General features: G+C 37.3%; 1 protein-coding gene across 5 annotated transcripts; it reads left to right on the forward strand.

The window, feature by feature from the left end:
• Window positions 1-10: 10 nt before the first annotated feature.
• Window positions 11-19,259, forward strand: LOC106059539 (putative defense protein 3). Of its 5 annotated transcripts, none has more exons than XM_056029946.1 (5): window positions 11-142; window positions 13,938-14,153; window positions 15,429-15,568; window positions 16,188-16,300; window positions 17,587-19,259. In XM_056029946.1, the coding sequence occupies exons 2-5, from the start codon at window positions 13,964-13,966 to the stop codon at window positions 17,747-17,749; spliced, it is 606 nt and encodes a 201-aa protein (XP_055885921.1). In that variant the 5' UTR covers window positions 11-142; window positions 13,938-13,963; the 3' UTR covers window positions 17,750-19,259. The 5 variants fall into 5 exon arrangements, with proteins under 5 accessions (XP_055885921.1, XP_055885920.1, XP_055885919.1 ...); XM_056029945.1 differs by having other exon boundaries at window positions 63-142; window positions 13,911-14,153; XM_056029944.1 differs by lacking the exon at window positions 11-142 and adding an exon at window positions 2,669-2,877 and having other exon boundaries at window positions 13,917-14,153.
• Window positions 19,260-20,778: the final 1,519 nt, after the last annotated feature.

The following is a 20,778-nucleotide window of genomic DNA, read 5'->3' on the forward strand; positions in this document are numbered from 1 at the left end:
AAGCTGGCTAGGAACATCAAAAGCATTTTGAAACCAGGTCAAGGACAAAGCACGGGGTTTAAAAAACAAAACAAGGTAGCTAGATGAACGCTTTGTGTTGTGTGTGATTTACTTGGATACAGTAAGACGGATACACACCAATGTAAGCAGATAGTATTCATCTCTCCCCTACCGCCTTTTTTCTCTCTCTATCTGTATCTTCCCCCTCACTCTCTCTCTTCCTCTCTATCTTTCTCTCTCTGTATCATTCTTCTCTCTCTCTATCTCTCTCTTATCTCTCTCTCCCCCTCCCCGTATCTCTCTCTCCCTCCTCGTTCTATCTTAGTATAGTTTATTTTTCAAGATGTTTGAAATAGATTCTAGATTAAAAAGAGTTGGCAGTAGCACTTCAACTACGACCTAATCCACTCTACACCAACAACTGCTTGACGACCATGCCGTGCTGTACAGTTTACACCTAGTCAAGTTTAGAGGGGAACAATAAACAGCGAATTGTTGACAATGAGTAGTAGGGCCGGATCTACGACAGTGCGGACTTGGTGGCCGCCGAGGAAGGGGGGGGGGATAATGGAAGGCTTCCACATATTCAGAAATATAGAATTAAAAAATTACATATTAAATATAAGAAAAAAAAAACACTGATAAGTACTTTATTTCTTTATTCACAAATATGCCATGCTTTTAGACATTGATTAGTATTATCAATTGTGTTTTAATTATAGCATTCGACAGAAGGTAAGCCCCCCCCCCCCCCAACACACCTTTTCCACCAAAAACAAAATAAATCTGGCGATGTGTGTCAACTTGCTTAAATCCGGCTCTGAATGATAAGATTTTGTTTTATTGCTGATGTCTTACCGGAACTAATGAGCCCGTTTACCCAACTCGTCCAGTCGTTCTCGTAACATGGGAGTCCCCAACCCGGCCCTGATCCCTCATTTATTTGACAAGGACGTCACTTGAGGATGATGTCATAGTGTCCTGACATTTGTCTCTGTCAATAAAACAGGAAAGCAAAACAGATCTTAACACGCTCTAGTCGCCATGACTATGTAAAACTAAGGTACGAAGTGCAGGAACTTTTTTTTTTTCAACCTATCGAAACGTGTAGCCTTTTTAGTTTGTATTAATGCGCCTACTATGTTCTATTTAGATAGGCAGCCTGACTGGTTATAGTGCCTTTATATGTGCACTAATTATATGTTCCGAAAGTGACCTGAGCTGTAAAGAAATAATTTTAAAAAAACTCCATTTCTCTCTCTCTCTCTCTCTCTCTCTCTCTCTCTCTCTCTCTCTCTCTCTCTCACACACACACAGAGAGAGAGAGAGAGAGAGTAATAGACCATCTTTCAAAAGTGACATATTACAGCGCACATGCATATTTTGCGTGAATCGATTTTTTGACTTGCCTTCAATAACACCCTGCTGAACAGACACCATTCGTCATACAAGGCCTGAACACTGACCAGCAACGTCGCAACCTGTGGGCAGTAGAGACCTATTGCTCGTTACCACGTCGTACAGACAACCTGTGACGTGGCAACGAGCCATTGGTCTACACTGCCCACAGGTCGCGACGTTGCAGATCAGTGTTCAGGCCTTCTACGACGATTGGACTCTGTTGGACTCGAACTGGAGACCATTGTGAAGTCCGAGACACTGATCACTCTTTAATTTTAATGAATACAATAATACTTTAAAGTCTAGGGTTACACGAGTGATCAGCGTTGACCTTCAGACTTGGACGACTGTTTTCTTACATTAGGGACTTAAATGTATACCAGTTTTGGAGATTTAAGAACAAACAGATGAAGACGCTGGCGTAAAGAACAAACTCATGCTTTAAAAATGTTTTTACATGTTTCCAATGGCGTAGCTAGGGTGGGGGAGGAGGGGGGAGAATTTTGAAAATCCCTCCGCCCCCCCCCCCCACTTGAGGGGGCCCCCTAATGAGTGTTTTTACATACAAATTAAATATTACGCAAAATGCAAGGGCCCCCAAAGAGGCCTAACCTCTAGGGCCCCCAAATGATGTTAAATTCTTAGCTACGCCCCTGCATGTTTCTTATGTTCCTTGAGATTTGAGGACATAATTTCATCCTAGCGCATGTGGGATGAACCCACATAACGACAGTCCAGAGCACATACCACACTACCAGGCAGCCATTTTAAAACAACCATCATAGACAAACTTAACGTATAGTTATATATGTTTGTACTTGTGTGTAATCGCCAGCGTCTGTGAGTTTCAAAGGGCACTCCCCAAGCCTTACACTATTGTAACGCGTGTAGTACAAACATATTGGTGGGTGGTCGCGAGGTGTTTGCTTCGAATTGTTGACACGATTGTATGAGTTTAAATCCCAGAGAGTGTCATTCTCCGATAACCTTTCAGTGAGATTTAATTGTATTTCGACTTAGGACTAATAATTTGGATTCTAGACATTGTTTTTTTTTTTACATTTTAAACAAAAATATAGATACACGTGACTTTTGAGACATGGAGACTTCTTGTTTCTTTGAGTAAAAAAAATATTTTCATTTCGATAAAAAAAATAAATGAAAAAACAAATTGAAAGAAAAAGAAAAAAAAAACTCTTCAATTCGTACACATTTCAGTGCTTCACGCAGCGCATTAGTTTTGGGACCTTATTCATTCGTCACTATAAGGAAATAGGTCATATGACCCAGTAGGCGCGGTTTATGATAAATGAAGGACATGTGTTATTGGTAGTCTGCCACGAGAGTCTGTGTCAACAAGTAGCCAGTGTGTTGACTGGGTGTACATTTGACTTTGTTGGAGATCTATCTACCCCCGTTTTTTGAAGTTTTTTTTTTTAGAGAAAACACCTGTTTTATCTGTGATCTATTTTAGAGGTAAGTTAAAAAGTCATGCATATAATAATGACCACTTTTACTTGCTTAAATTTTTGCATGAAATGAATTAGAAAACAGCTAAATCTGTGTGCATTTCAAAATATAAATGTACTTAGGTTTTTTTTTTTTTTTTTTAAATTTAGATATGTATCTACACTTTCAGTATTCTAGATCTTAAAACCTTGGTACATAGTTTAATTTTGTTCAAACCATGAGATAGTGCAAATTTTATAGTGATTTTAGTAGCTGTGTTTTTTCACGTGCCTAGATAAGTTCAGTCACACATCCGTTGGGTCACCACACAAGATTAGTCGACCATCCTTCTCCATTCCTTGCCTTGAATAGAACCTCAGCAGCGTGCATTTTTTTAGTCTTCCCGTCGCTTTCACTGTCTGCCTCCTTTCCTGGTACTGTTACCTGAAGGAAGGTTTTGGCCCAAGACTCTTGGCGAGCCCCGAATACCTTGTAATATGATCATAAAGTTTTTTGTATTTTTTTCCTACACTAGTTAGCAGGTCATCATGGGGTCCAATCGCTGTAGTAGTAACCTTAGTCTCTAATTTCTTCGTTTGTAATGGGGTCCTTAAATGTGTGAGACCTAGGATCCTTCTGTAAGAATCTCAGTTCCATTGCTAAGTAAATCAACTTTTTATAATCAAATGGCACTTAGATCTTCTGTCCTTTAGACATTCGAGTGTTTGTCCTAAGGGCCAATCACATAATCAAATTTACTATTTAGCTTGCAAAGATTTGTGAAAATATTCAAAAAGAAATTAACCATCCCTAGATCTATCTCGTGAAATATTCATAGATTTGTTTTAACCAGCTCATTTGGTCAAAACTTATATCTTATGATTTAACAATTTAATATTCTACTGAATTAAAAAAAAAAAGCATCTTACACTGCTACATTGTTATTGTTTAACGTTAGATATGGTGGTATAAGACTTTGTGGACTGCCATGATTTTGTTACAGTACTATTTTGTTTAATTGAATTAGTACCTATTCCCCTATAACGTTGATATTTGTCAGTAGTGTCTGTTTAAAACTTTCCTCTCGATCCATTCTGTTGGACCATTAGGGCACCACACATATTTGTCGGGTCTTTCTCCATTCCTGTATATTGCTTTGGATAAAACCTCTTTCAATGTCAGGACCGTCCATTCTTTCATGTTGTCTTCCCATCGCTTTCTGTCTGCCTATTTTTTCCTGATACTGTTTCCCGAAGACCTTGTAATATGGCCATAAGCTGTTCATACATGGATAGCACTTTTTTTTTTGTATTTAAAAAAGTAAAACTCGCTTTCGAGACCAGATGTAAGATGTAGGTCAAACTTTGATGATTAAAAGCAGACGATCAGAAGTCCCAAACTAAAAACCTGGGACAACCTGTGACGCCATACGGTCAACACAGCGGAACTCCAAAGTGTGACTCTGACTAAACGCAGTGACTAAGCCATTCACGTTTTTTATATGGACACTATCCAAGAAATAGTTTTAGCACAACATACCACTTTTGTGGTTTTGCCATTGCTGAATTGACTTTTAAGCAGTGGTTTATTTCGATTTCGAATTATTTTACAAATATTAGATTTATATCTTACTACAACACATGGGCGTAGCCCCGGGGGGGGGGGGTTGGGGGAATTTTTGCTTCCCCCCCCCCCCGCAAAAATATATTTATATGTATGTATGTGTGTGTGTACATAATCTTTATTACATTCTGACCCTTCTATCTTTTGGAAGAAGTTTATTGTACCCTAGAATTTCTTCCTGGAGTTAGTGGAAAAATTGTAGACTCCCCGTCCTTGCCAGCAAGGGGGTCTGGGGGAGCGCTAGGAGCTCCCCCACCGTGGGGTGGAGCCCCACCGCTAAGCACTATTTCTGGTATTAAGAGCCAACAAAATGCATATTCTGAGGTATCTACAGTGCATTTTCCATCTATTAAAAAGTTTTATTTCAAAAACCTAATGTGCTGTTCTTACTGACTTAGACCCTCCCGCGCCGTTCGGGGCATTTGCCGTCAAGCTGATTCCTCAAAAATCTGTCACTGGTAATGTCTGAAGCGTCTTCCCACCTGCTCTGAGGACCTCCATGAATGTATGGCGCCAAGTTGTACTTAATAGGATGTCATCGCAACTCTTATTATGCGTAATTCATTTTGTCGGAGAACATGTCCCGCAAACCTCATGCGACGCTCTGTCACAATATTACTAAGGGGTCGATTCCTAGTTCGGCATAGGATTTCCTTGATTTAGACCCGATCTCTATAACTGACTCCAAAAATCTCTTAGCCATCTTTGTTGAGCCACATTTAGTGTTTTTTAATTTCGCTAATGACTATTCACTGCACTTTATTAATGGAGCACAGCCACTGGTAGAAATATGTAACCTCTCTTGAATACGCTCTTGGAATAGGTGACTGTAGTTTGCTTTAGATTTTATATCGAAAAGGGAAGTTTTATCGTCAAAATCATCTGTTGGGGGTTTTAAACTAAAAAAGCTGAGTTTTTTTTTTTTTTTTAAATTCAAAACCCCATTTAGCTACGGTCATAGAACTGTAGTTTGCTTTAGAATAATATTGACGATAGAGGTTCTTCACCTCAAAACGCTCTGTAAGGGATTTTAAACTCAAAACCATCTGGAGGGGTTTTAAACTTTAAAAAAAAAAAGCCATCTGTAGGAGAGGGTTTAATCTCAAACCTCAATTAGCTTGGCAACGCTCAAATAATTTTAGTGTGTAATTTGCTTTTTTTTTTAATTGAAGTATTTTTTTAGCATCAAACCCCTCTGAAGGGGGGTTTAAACTCAAAACCCTTTTGGCAAATCTCATAGCATTTTGAGTACGTAATTTGCTTTTTTTTTTACATTGAAGATGTATTTTTAAGCTTCTAACCCCGATGGCGGGGGGTTTAAATTCAAAACCCCTTTAGCTACGCTCATAGATTTTACATATGCTTTTTTTTATATTGAAAAGGTATATTTAGCTTCAAACTCCACTGGAGGGGAGTTCAAACTCAAAACCCCTTTGCCTACATTCATAGAATGTTGAGAGTATAATTTGCTTTGTTTGTAAACAAGTATAGGTGAATTAGCATATTTTCTTGTATTACTTTACCACCTGTTTGTTAATGAGATGAAAGTGAAGACAATGCGTCTAAGGATTCTAGGCGTATGCCAAGAATGTTTTTCGGCTGGTTTCAAGTGGTTGCCAATTTACTTGTTTTACTGATGGATGTTACCTCCAGTCACCCGAGCCTTGACTGCGACACCGAAGATGAAGCACCAGCTGCTGTGGGAGTCGCCCATTGAGAAAATGGTCCCTTTAAGTAACCAAGTGGAATCAATTCGGTTGCATATATATCACCCCACCGGAAGACCTTGTTTCGCTATAGGTACATCCATTTCATGTGGTTGAGTGGTAAAGGGATTGGCTTCGGAGCCGGAGGGTGCCTGGTTCGAAACCTGGTGAATACAGGGATTTGTAATCTCGGGATCTCTAGGGCAGCTCTGTTGGGTACCTGACATTAGTCGGGTAAAAGTAAAGGTGGTAGGTCGTTGTGCTGGCCACATGACGCCCTCGTTAACCGTGGGCCACAGAAACCGATGACCTTTACTAGACTCTAGATAATCTGCTTTGTGTGTTTTTTTTGTTTTTTTTTAAGTGAAGAGCGTCCTCCAGCTTACCTACAATTTGTGTAAGGGGGGGGGGGGGAAAGGAACTCTGACCTATTAGTTCCAGATATGTACTGGTATTTATCATATTTAAAACATTTGTTGAAACAAGGGATGAGGGGGGGGGGGGGGGAAAGAAAAGTGGGAAAAGTTCTTTCTATTTTTTTTATTTCCGAATCGTCTAGCGCCAAATAAGCTTTGCCAAAATTTCGTATTGCGTTGAGGTTGTCCAGAAAGGTTTTCCCGTTTTGTTTTTTAAGTTTTCTGAGGCCTTTATTTTATCGATTAGTTTGTTCTTAGATGTCAAACTATGAAATGTTGAACGATTTATGAATGTCGCTTATGCAACTAACAAAAAACATGTACACACACGCATGTACACTCACATACACATAATACGTGTAAACACATAACACGAGTAAACACATAACGCGTGTAAACACATACACATGAAAGACATACACAAGTATACACACAAAGTACACACACGCTCAACATTAGGGATTTCATCAACGCGTAAAGGTCTATATTACGGGGTAAAATGTAGTAGGCCTACGTTGTACTAACGCGGTGTGTGAGTGGGTGGTATGAGAATAACTTAAGTTTTCATACGGTTCACACATCCCCTCCCCTCTTTATATGACTATACTTATCGCAAGGGAGATAATGTCACAGGACAGCACATTGTGGATTTGTACGATAACAGTAATCTCTTCTTGGTTTATATTTTGACTTTTAAAAGAGCCTTACAATTTTTACATTAACACAGTTACAGAGTAAAAGTGAAAGCGATATGTAGAAACGCTAAGGGATAACATGTGACATAAATGGCAATAAAACAAAGATTTGTAGATAGTATTAAATAACCACTGCATGTGTCATGTGAAATTCTAAAAGAGATTAATTCAAGCTTGTGATAAAAATAATAATAATAATAATAATAATAATCTTTATTATCCGTATGGAAATTTGTCTTACAATTTGTGCATTACACCAAACCAAAAACATAACTATAAGAAACCAAAGTGTACATTCACACCAGACTCACTCATAATTTACACGTGACAAAGTTTATACCAGATTGTTCTTATTTAATGATTTGATTGCCAGGGGAACAAAAGAGTGTTTGTGTCTGTTTGTCTTTGCTATCGGTGTCTTGTATCTCTTTTTGTGATGGTAAAATCACAAAATCCTGACAATACAATACAAAGGGTTTATAAATTTTGATTAGACTGATAACAACAAGTGCAAGAACTCTCGTTAACCTTTTAAAGTGCATTGCTTCTAACCAATGCCTATATTATGAACACTGAAAACGTCAAAATAACAATACGCCTTAGGAAATCAATATATTAAGTCTGCAAGGGAGACAGTAAACGTTTAAAGATTGTACTTTTTAAAAAAAGCAAGTATATATGCACTGATTTGTTTCAAGAGTTAATAGCCCCCCCCCCCTCTCCAAATAAACATCGTTCCATTGATCAGCCTTCCATATTTTGTTTTAAATGATTTCCTGAACGAGCCTACTAAGAGAGGTAATGCAGGAGTGGACACACGCGAGCAGACGACCAAGTAGCCGTGAGTAAATAGCGTTGCATTGATACTGTTTCTTAAGATGTAGCCTTACACTAGATTTTCATGCATGACGTAAAGCTATATACTGCCAGCCTTTTTGGCGTATCCGGTGTACAGGTGTTTAGCTACATGTTGTAAAAATGGCATACAACTTTTGTTTACATTTTTAGAACTGCAGAATCAACTTTTATCAGGTATTCCATTTGTAGCACAGAATAATTTCAATATGGAAGACGCATAAGACTTTGACTCTATGACTTGTTTAACAAATGGGCAACTAACTAGGTGTAATATAGATTTGGTGCGAAGATTAGCTGCTACGCATTGGGATGCATGACTAGGTGAATGACGTGTAGGACGTAATCTTCTTTTTTGAAGTAACGTCTGTATTATATAAGATCTTGTTAAAATAATCTTATCTTATATAATACAGACGTTACTTCAAAAAAGATGATTACGTCCTACGCGTCATGCGTTTAGTCATGCATATTAACCAATGACTTAAATTCTGCCAAGTCACTGGTTTTCCTGGCTAGCTCAAGCAACCCATTCCATGCTCTAATAGCACTAGGGAAGAAGGAGTATTTGTACAAATTTGTCCTAGCATATGGGACGAGGAATGTGCCTTTATCTTTGTGTCTTTCAGAGTATTTTATTAAATTTTGTTTTTGTATTTGAAGATTATGGTTCAGTGTTTTATGTATGATTGCTACTTTACTTTTGAGCCTTCTGTCCTGAAGGCATTCTAAATTTAGTGATTTTACTAAAGGTGTTACTCTAGTCAAATGTGAATATTCGTTTGTTATGAATCTCACTGCTCTATTTTGTGTCTGTTCCAGTTTCTTAATGTTTTCTTGAGTTGAGGGGTCCCAAACGGAGGATGCATATTCTATTATTGACCCAACCAAGTTTAAATAACATTTTAGTTTTATGTTCTTATTTGATTTATAGAAATTTCTTTTAATAAATCCTAATGCTTTGTTAGATTTTTTTGTAGTTTCATCAATATGTGGATTCCATGACAGTTTTTCATTTATTATAACACCTAGGTATTTTGCGTTTTTAGTCTGTGTTACTGGTTTGCCATGAATAAGATAAGTGGAATTAATTTATTTTAGTTTTTTTGTTACTCTTAACAACTGACAATTTTCTGGGTGGAAAGACATGCTCCAATTTGATTCCCATTTCTGTAATTCATCTACTCTCTTTGTAAAATATCTGTCTTGTGTTGTTTTTATTGTTCTATATATTATGCAATCGTCTGCAAATAATCTGACTTTTGTTCCTGAACTAATGCAATTTGGTAAATCATTTATGTAAATTAAATAATAGCTCAATATTTAAAAAAAAAATTTAGTTGGCAATAATGAAGTTGAAATGAGCGTCCTTGACATTGTTCAGTTTATCACTTGCCCTTATAATGTGCTCAATCACCTAAAGGCGTTTGCATTCGTCTTTCATTAGTTCCTTACCATTCAAAAGTCTTCCGCGAGACGTCTTGGTCGTCACGGTCCACTATGTGACCAGCTTCTTAAATTACACGTGCTTGTAGTGTTTCACCTCTTTTGACCTTCATGTATTTTGTTTGAACGCTTGATACACGCACTTCTCTCTCCCCCCACACTAGCCCCATTCAGTACACAGACTGAAAGGCTTGAAACTGTGCAAGGGAACTAGTTCAATAGTGTTCACGCGAGGGTGGCGTGTCCCTTGAGAACACACATGTTGACCTTCAATTTGGCGACACGGAAAAAAAATTTCGTTAAAAATTTCCCATACGAGTTTTTAAGTGTATTTTAGATTATAAATTCCACATGAATAATAAATGAACGCCCTAAATCCAAAATGAGATGGCTCATCTTTACGCACATCACTTAACACGGCGCAGGTGGGGAAAAAAAGATACTGTATCGCGTCAGTAAAATTATAATAACTTTTTTCACCATATGTAAAGATTTGAGTAGGACTAATAATGGAATAGAACTAAGAATGTATTTAAGCAAGCTAGATCTACTATACATTTTTGACTTGCCTTACTCAATCCATTGAACTCCAAGTGGGGCATTGGGCCGCAACAGTGCTTCGACATCGGTTTTTGTTCTGGCCCGACATTTTGGTCTGCGTTCATCTATGCTTCTTATTTCTCTAATCTCGCTGTTTGCTTTGGTCTTCCAGCCTTTCTATTTCTCTGAGGGTCCAGTCCAGAGCGTATTTTGCTATATCACGACAAATTCACTGACCTAAATTCCTCATATTTGCTTTTTTTAAAAAAAATCCTAGCAACGTTGAACACATTCGGAAGCATCTAGAATTGTGACGTAATTTTTAGATTGCTACTTTTAGCCTAGGGAAATCTCCGGCCTCGTAGAGTGATGTCATGTAACACTAGATGCCTTTCTTTAGCATTCATATAATCATTTCACTTCTAGACCCATAGACAAGTCAACTATGATCATTAATGCTCCCAAATGTTGGCAAATTTCTAGCTACGCCACTGATACTTGCATCGTAGTTTAAGTTGTAAACGATTGTTACGTCTTTTTCTAATTATACACCAAAAGGAGAAAATTAAAAATTGGAGTTTATTTCAATTTGAATAAAATAATTTCACGTTAGCTTTAGAAGATCTTGCATGTTTTTTTTTTTTTTTTTTTTTTAAGGTTTTATTATGTGTGAGGTTGTGTAGCTGGCAGGCATCACTTGCTTTAAATTCATGTGTGCTCTCCCCTTTACTTTTGCAATAATAAATACACCTCGCTGTTAACTTAAGACAGAAAAGATTAGATTTTTGTAGATTTGGGGCGACTACCCTTGCAGCTTAAAGAGTTACGTACACAAATTCTATATAGGTCTGTAATCTGATCATTAACGGATAATAATATAATTTCATTATCCAGTATATGTATAGCATATATAGGTCTGTGGTTCCATTGTTTATTAAAAGCCATAGACTATATATATATATAGTCTATGTTAAAAACCAATCGCTCTACAAGTTTTAAAAAAAAAAATTGTTTTTCTTCTTAATAATTAAAGGGGAAGAACTTCGTCTGTTTTCGGCCTGTCACACCGATAATTCTCGAAACATGCGTCTTAGTTTCGATTTTATGGGGGTCAATCAGCGGGCTAGCTTGATGAATAGAGCGATAGCATGGTGCATAGTAAACTACGTATATTTCTGGGGGAGGGGGGAATACCGAACTATCTATTTAAATATTCGTTTATCATCGTTAGATCTACACGTTTCGAGATTCTTAATATCGTTCAGCTAAAATATGCTAAGCTGGAGTCCAAATAATATTGGTGAGTCGATATGAACTAAAGTAAAAATTGTTGCAGCACTTCTTATGGTATGAATGACAGGTATATGATTTGCTTGATTAAAACTGTGAAATTGTGAATTCTTCGGAATTCCACAGACTTGTAAAACCATTTGTACAAAGCTTATATCAACTCGGTATCTGGGGAAAGTTTGTACACGTTATTTCTCCCACATCCAATCTCGGATCAAGTTGAAATTTTACACAATTATTTCGTGTGCATGACAAAACAAGGATCAATAATAATAAAATTCATAAATAACAATAAAATTAACTATTGGTAATGAACTGTTGTTTGGTATCGAGCAAGAAGAAATCGTACTTGACAGATCTGATCGTATCAGTTGAAATATCAGGTGGCCGAGCCTCGCTCGGTTAAATAATTTCCTAAGTCATTTTGGGAATATTTTTGTAATTACGAAAATGAACGATCATATAAAGACTACAAATCTGAAGAGTTGCTTTAGTGTTCTGTTAGTTCTACGTGTAATTGTATATGGCGATTAAATATAAAGTCTCTTAAGTCCTTCTATAGTCTAGACAAACCACAGCTTACGTCCGTCTTATAGTTTTACAATACATCTTTTGTGTAAAACTATCGTATGTCTACTATTACTGGCTTAGAAGAAAGTCTTTGCAGTGTAACTTCTTAGATGGTTACGTTCAGACATTTAATTATGGAATTAGTATATTCATTATGTCTTTAGTACGAAACGTCAAGTGACGCAAACCTCTACGTTATAGGGTAAAACAAGCACTTTGTGACAAAGTAAAATGGCGCATTTTTTCTTAATAGACTTAAATCATTGCATTAGTTTTCTAAAGAAACGTTTCCGTGGGGCACCTCTGTTACGCCAAACAATATGCACGTTACCCATACGGGATACGTGCCTGTCCAGCCTGACTGTTAGACTATAAGAAGTTCATACCGGCTTTTGCCATCCATCCATCCCAGTGGTGCTACAGCACGAGGAGGGATATGGCCTGCTTATACACATCCCTCCTTTCAGATCTCACCTGGGCCTTCCATCTCCAAGCCCTAACTCCAAGCTTTTTACCGAGGTTTATAGTTAAATAAAAAGAGGCTGCAGCGTACGCAAACTCGTTGGCCGCTGGCTAGATATCTTGTTCAGTGTGAGCAATTAAGAAGTAGAGAAGCTGTGTTATGACCATTTCCTTTGTTTTGGTACGGGACAGTAGACACAAAGCACGAACACATTGTAATAATTCAACAGCAAAAAATAATAATAATAAAGCTTGTCTTCGATTCCGAAGATTAATGAGGAGTGCAGTATTTCCCGTGGCTACGCAGCCCCAGCTGTGACATACAAAATTTGCCACATCCAGGGCAAGCATAACCATTGTCAACCGGTGGTCGATTAAGATTTTCTTTTCGCGTCTGCCTCTGTTCTCGGCAGCAGATTTTCTTTGGTCTCAAATGTGTATCCGGGGCCTTTGAATAGAGGTAATTCTTTAAGTCCGTCAGTTACGCTGGACAGAGCGGTATCCTGTATGGAAGACGAACCTCAGACGAACGCATGCCAAAGGCAGTCTTTTTTTGGTGAGCTAAAAAAGTGGACGACGTAATACCGAAACGCTTAAAAGACAGGCGCCAACTTGCTTAGCTGAAATAGAACAGCTGAAGGTCACCAGCAAAATAAACAACAAAGTACAAGGTATCTACACCGCTCTAGGCAATTCAAGTGTTATCAATTTATAAAGCCTTCAAAACACAATAACTAATCATACATTGGCACATTTAATTTCATTACTTCTCTTTCATAGTTCAAATAATAAATCAATCTACAGTAAGATGGTGCGGAAATGTTTAATTAGGTCAAATGGTTCTTTAAAACTTGTTCTTGTTTGCAAAGAAATATTTTAGTGTATTGCGGTAAGCCTAGTGACGTAAGCTGCGTTTTTCCCGTTCACGTCACGGAAAATTTTCATTCATAAAACATTTTAGCCAAAATTAATTTTTCGATAATGAGCCATTTTCAAACAGATATAACGGTCGACCTCAAGTTTTCCCAATGTGGCCAATGAGTTGAGAATTTTTTTCTCACTAATATGCACGTACCTTGCAATTTTAAAGAAAATCGTTAGAGCCGTTTTCGAAATAAAATTTATATATATATATATATATATATATATTAAATATATATACAAGAATTGCTCGCTTAAGAGTATAGGATTAGTCCCCTCGAGGAGGCTTGAGCCCTGAGGGATGTTTGTTTTTTTTTAATTAAAAAAGCGAACACGGTAGCATTCACCCAGATACCCCCTTCTCTCTTCTTTCTCCTTTCTTTTCCAAACTAGTCCAGTCAAGTGATAAGATCAAAGCACATCGAGAAAGCATAAAATTGCGATAAACAATACGATTGGTAAAAACATTTTAACTTTTTTTAAAGTTTTTTTTTTTTTTAGTTTTCGTTTCGTTTTATATTTTTCACTTGAACAAGTTTCAGAATTTGACACTTTCTGTCCAGATCTTCCACTATCACACGATAAAACCATGGCCAGTATTTGTGTGTCCATCTTCATTTTGATGGCTGCTACTTTGTGCGCTGGGTACCCAGCAGGTGGGCCGTACTACTCCTGCAAAGGTCTTCTACCAGGGCATGGTGATGGGCCCAAGAAAACAGCTCCCCCCTATAGAATGAGTGTGAGTCAAGCTACGGTGGAATCTGGAGGCAGCACTTCCGGTAAGTTATCACACACGTGACATGACCGTCTTCACTGATCGTTTGTTGGTCTGCAGGTCCATCCATGCGTGACCGTTTCTTTGTACCCATCTCTTTGACTCTCACGCGCTGGATCAACGAATCTCTTCATTTCTCTTAATGTCTGCATTCTCCTAAGAATAAACTTAATTCATCCCCCCACCCCTCTTTCTAATTCATCCCCCCACCCCTCTTTCTCTCCCCCCCCCCCTTTTTTTTTTATAAATCATGTAAGGGCATTTCTGTGTTTCATATCCTTATGTTAGATGCTGACTGGATATCAAAATCGGCCCTGGCATTATCCCCACACCAATCGGCCCTCGTATTGTGTTTATCATCCCTCATGTGTAAGTATGTAGTTTAAGACTACATCATCATCATCATCAAACTCCATTTGAGTGAGGGCTTGAGAGGCTCAAATCCTCTCTTGCAAAAGCCCTGGACAGAAACACTGCTGTCTTGCGTAGTGCATAAATGTCGCCATACAGGTCGAGAATTTTGGGTTTCCCAGACCTGTCGAGACGGAGATCAGCAAGTCTGGGGCAGTCAAACAGAATATGAGGCACGGTTTCCTCTTCTTCCCCGGAGAGGGGGCACCGTGAATCAAAATGTGGCCATAGCCGCGTTTAAGACTACATAGAAGACTGGAACTCATGCACTCATGGTTATAATTTACTGCGACCAGTAAGGCAGCGTTTCTTGGGGGGGGGGGGGGGGGGGGTGCCACTAGTAAATGAGAAACACGGCTTCAGACTTCCGACAAGAGGAGGACATGTTGGGCAAGCATTTAGCTTGAAAGTGTGAACGACTTTCACTATGCTGTTGCTGTTTACAATCTAATTCCATCCATCCATTCCTTGGCGTTACAGCCCTTGGAGGGCTATGGCCTGCTTCAACACAGCCCTCCATTCAGATCTCTCCTGGGCCTTTTGTCTCCACGCTCTAACCCCAAGCTGTTGCAGATCTGCCCCCATATCAATCCATCGCATTCGGGGTCTGCCTTTGGGTCGCCTGCCTTTTGGTTTTTGCATGTATACAATTTTCGCTCCTCTGTTATCTGACATTGCAATCTAATTCACTGTTTCTTACTTTGCTGGTTTAAACACACGAATACTCTTGTTGTAACGGATTATTCGACAACGTTCACTGATCCCATTGTTTTTCTCTAGATGTTAATTATAATTAACCAATGCCTTCCCTTCTTTGAAAGTTAATAATGCACATTACTTTTGACATGTCATTTTTGTGTTTGACCAGTGACACTATCAAGCATAGATGTACCGTTCATGGGGTTCATGTGCGCTGCCAGTAAATACGAGGATGAAGCAAACAACACAGTAGGAGAGTTCTCACGAACAGATGATTATGTCAACATCACTCAGCTCGTCAATTGTTCAGTAAGTGACACTTGAATTCAGTATTTTAGTATCTAATAAAGATGATATCACTTCCTTTTTTCCTCTTCAGATTACTTTCACTTAGAATAACACACAAGACAAACCGGTTATCCCATCCACATTGAGCATTCAAAGTTATTGAGAAGCTGTATATAGTTCATGATCATTTACACTGTTCAATGAAATATATACGCAACAGTTTATCAATTATTAATTCAGAATTATGAGCATAATATAATACTGTTGAGCAGTCAAGGTTATTGAGAAGTTGCATATAGTTCATGATCAATGTTTTTTTTTTTAATTTTAAATAGGGTATTTTGCACAATTAATGAAAATGTGTTTTTTTTTCTTTAAATTTTCAAAATGTGTAACATTTTTGTGGTCAAATTAATCTTGCATTATCGGTTTGTAAAGGCCATTCAGATATTTTATTCAAAAATTTGCATTGTATCCGCCTCGTCCTCGCAAAACTTCTAACATACTTCAACTATAGAACTCTTGATATAAGCCAATGAAATACAAATACATGGACAATTTAATCTATTAAAGTTTGAAATAAAATAGTTTAAGAAATCGAATTATTATTAACTGTTTGTCTTCCACTTTGAACAAATAGGGCTCCACACCTTATACAGGGATCACCCACGTGAGCAGGAACCCTAAAAACACTGTAGTCTTTAACTGGTCAGTTCCTGACAGTGCAAGTAGTGGATCTGTTTTCAAAATCAGGTAAGTTGGTCATATGTCTGATATACAAAGTTAATGGTTCTCTGACGAGGGCATCACATCGAGGGCATTTGTGGAGATGTTTTTATTATCTTAACGAGACTTATGGTCTTTTTAAAAATGTTTGTCTGCCAAACTGTTTTGCTTGGTTAGAAAATAGTGAATTCAAAAAGTAAAAAGTTGCATATACACATTTTGAACGTGGGGGGAAAACTTTCTTGTATGTAAAGTGTGTAATTAAAAGAATTATTTAGCTTACTTAGGCTTTGTGTGTGTGTGCCATTTAATAGTTCACGTAACCCAAGGCTTCTTAGGCCCCCCCCCCCCACTTTTGTTTTGAAGTCGTGATTGTACAACTTGGTTTTTAAGTGTTGTGATGAATCTACAAGATTTCATTTCATTTGAGACTTTACAGTCTTTTAGAAGATATCATCCTACTCTGATCATCCTACTCTGATCATCCTACTCTGATCATCCTACTCTGATCATCCTACTCTGATCATCCTACTCTGATCATCCTACTCTGATCATCCTACTCTGATCATCCTACTCTGATCATCCTACTCTGATCATCCAACTCTGATCATCCTACTCTGATCATCCTACTCTGATCATCCTACTCTGATCATCCTACTCTGATCATCCTACTCTGATCATCCTACTCTGATCATCCGACTCTGATCATCCGACTCTGATCATCCGACTCTGATCATCCGACTCTGATCATCCTACTTCAAAATCCCAGTCTTCACTGAAATTCAAACCCAGACCCAGGGGCGTAACTAGGAATATTACTTCGTTTGGGGGCCCAGGAGCTTGACTTCTTTGGGGGCCCCTGCATTTTGCTTTATATTTAATTTTTAATGTAAAAAAAAAACACAATCGTTTGGGGTCCCCCTCAAGTGGGGGCCACCGAGAGATTTTAAAATTATCCCCCCTCTTCCCCCCAGCGTAGCTACGCTTCTGTCCAGACCCTTTAGTTCGTAAGCCAAGTGCCTTACCACTCAACCACCAAGTTTCCTCTCACATTATATCATCTGGAGGAAATGTTGAAAGCCAAAATGTTTGCGATAATAATTAGTACAAAAAAAAAAAGGGTCGTTCTGTTTTACGGCGAATGATTTTTGTTAGTTTCATAAATTAAATTGCAATCCTTATTTTTGTTTTGGCTGCCTTTGAAAGGCTTTGTCCTTTCTGTCCTCCATAGGACAGGCAGATGTCCTGTAACCCTATTCTTGTACAGCGTAAATAGATGTCCACAAGTCAATACATTGCTTTCTACTCTCCAGGTGTACCTTTGTTCAATCCTTCAACGTATACTGGATAGACTCCTTGGTGAATGTTACAGTCGACAATAAGATCAGTTCCAATGAAAACAGCAGCTCCGTACAGACCAGCACTTTGAGAAATCTGATTGCGTGCTTGTTGACAGTGTTCTATTGTTTTCTCTAGGCGTCAGTCTTGTGTGCTGCTCTGTAAGACTTGACCTGGAGATAAGTTTGAAACCAAAAATTTTGAAAGCATAACGTGCCTAGTCATTGTAGCGTCAAATGTAATTCTTCTTTGAGGCCTTATGAAATTTACTGTGACTCTATGACTGATTAGATGACTAGGTGACTATAGGACTAGGTGACTATAGGACTAGGTGACTATAGGACTACGTGACTATAGGACTACGTGACTATATGACTAGGTAACTATATGACTAGGTGACTATATGACTAGGTTAGGTGACTATATGACTAGGTAGGTGACTATATGGTTGTAGCTTGTTTCTGAGCTTGTTTTGAACATAAATATGTTTTTTTTTGTTTTTTTTTTGCGATTTGTTTTTGGGGGAAAGGGTGGGTTGATTCTTTCTTGAAAAAATAAAATTAATATAAACATCATAAATATGAGATCATTAAAGTTAGCGAGACAAAATTAGGATCTAAGTTAGTGAGACAAAATTAGGATCAAAGTTAGCGAGACAAAATTAGGATCAAAGTTAGCGAGACAAAATTAGGATCTAAGTTAGCGAGACAAAATTAGGATCTAAGTTAGCGAGACAAAATTAGGATCTAAGTTAGCGAGACAAAATTAGGATCTAAGTTAGCGAGACAAAATTAGGATCTAAGTTAGCGAGACAAAATTAGGATATAAGTTAGCGAGACAAAATTAGGATCAAAGTTAGCGAGACAAAATTAGGATCAAAGTTAGCGAGACAAAATTAGGATCAAAGTTAGCGAGACAAAATTAGGATCAAAGTTAGCGAGACAAAATTAGGATCAAAGTTAGCGAGACAAAATTAGGATCAAAGTTAGCGAGACAAAATTAGGATCAAAGTTAGCGAGACAAAATTAGGATCAAAGTTAGCGAGACAAAATTAGGATCAAAGTTAGCGAGACAAAATTAGGATCAAAGTTAGCGAGACAAAATTAGGATCGAAATTGGTAAGTTACCAAAATGTTCGCCATAGTAATTAAGGTACCGGCACATCATTTTCATTTATATTCTAAACATTCCAATTTTGTTGAACAACTTTGTAATTTTATGCTGGGATTTTTAAATATTTTCTATTGCCATAAGTTTAATCAATGATAGCAATTAGGATGCTTGTTTCTATTTTACATTACATTTTTAATTTTTTTTTTTCTAGTTCGAATTTTTATGTTCTCTGTATAACATTTTAAAATTTTATTTTCTTTTTTTGCCTTTTTAAATTCTAAATTTATTTTTGATGTAATAAGAAAGTTTTCAAATATTTTTTATAAAGGGTATAAAATAGTTTAAATTTAGTTTGGTATTCTTTTTTTTTAATGTTTGAAAGTTCAACTTCACTACAAATGTAATATGTACATGTATATATATATATATATATATATGTATGTATGTATTGTGCTAAACTTTTTGAATTCAGAATGTTGTCAGGTTTTATAAATCCTTGTAAATATTTTATTTTGAATAAAGTAAACATATGTGACATGTGAGTTCAACGTCTAACTTCTTGTTTGTGTTTGTTTTCAATGTCTAATTTCTTGTTTGTGTTTGTTTTCAATGTCTAACTTCTTGTTTGTGTTTGTTTTCAATGTCTAATTTCTTGTTTGTGTTTGTTTTCAATGTCTAATTTCTTGTTTGTATTTGTTTTCAACGTCTAACTTCTTGTTTGTGTTTGTTTTCAACGTCTAACTTCTTGTTTGTGTTTGTTTTCAATGTCTAACTTCTTGTTTGTGTTTGTTTTCAATGTCTAACTTCTTGTTTGTGTTTGTTTTCAACGTCTAACTTCTTGTTTGTGTTTGTTTTCAATGTCTAACTTCTTGTTTGTGTTTGTTTTCAACGTCTAACTTCTTGTTTGTATTTGTTTTCAATGTCTAACTTATTGTTTGTGTTTGTTTTCAACGTCTAACTTCTTGTTTGTGTTTGTTTTCAACGTCTAACTTCTTGTTTTTGTTTGTTTTCAACGTCTAACTTCTTGTTTGTGTTTGTTTTCAATGTCTAACTTCTTGTTTGTGTTTGTTTTCAATGTCTAACTTCTTGTTTGTGTTTGTTTTCAACGTCTAACTTCTTGTGTTTGTGTTTGTTTTCAACGTCTAACTTATTGTTTGTGTTTGTTTTCAACGTCTAACTTCTTGTTTGTGTTTGTTTTCAACGTCTAACTTCTTGTTTGTGTTTTTCAACATCTAACTTCTTGTTTGTGTTTGTTTTCAACGTCTAACTTCTTGTTTGTGTTTGTTTTCAACGTCTAATTTCTTGTTTGTGTTTGTTTTCAATGTCTAACTTCTTGTTTGTGTTTGTTTTCAACGTCTAACTTCTTGTTTGTGTTTGTTTTCAATGTCTAACTTCTTGTTTGTGTTTGTTTTCAACGTCCAACTTCTTGTTTGTGTTTGTTTTCAATGTCCAACTTCTTGTTTGTGTTTGTTTTCAACGTCCAACTTCTTGTTTGTGTTTGTTTTCAACGTCTAACTTCTTGTTTGTGTTTAACGGTACCAGAGTTCAATATGTTAACACTAAACCCTGAATTTAAAGAACCAATGTGTAATAGACTTCAGCTGGAGTTGTTCAAGTGATCTTTTCTGACCAGTGTCAACAAGTGGACTCCACTTCCCCAAGCTTTACCGGACAAACCAATTTTGTTTACAATAGTCTTCATGCCCTCAATATGCTGGTATGGTCTTTCTTTGGGTATGTCTGCACGACCATCACCTGTCCCCTTAACTCTTTCTCTCCTAAGTGACGATACCAGCGTTGATTCCACCAGAATGTGGTAAATAATTACGGAGAGAAAGAGTTAAGTCTGTTGGACCGTTATGGCATCACATTGGATCTGTGCATAGTCTTTCTCCATAGCTATATACGGTGGCGTAGCAAGGTGTACCCGTGGGCTCGGGTTCAAAAATATGTTGGTGGCTCCCCCCTCCCCTTCCAATAAGCCAAATTTAGTGTGTGACAAAAATATCGAGTAGGCCGTGTATCGGTACATAACCAAGACACTCCAATGTAAC

This window comes from Biomphalaria glabrata, chromosome 5 (genome assembly GCF_947242115.1).
Source record: "Biomphalaria glabrata chromosome 5, xgBioGlab47.1, whole genome shotgun sequence".
NCBI lineage: Eukaryota > Metazoa > Mollusca > Gastropoda > Planorbidae > Biomphalaria > Biomphalaria glabrata.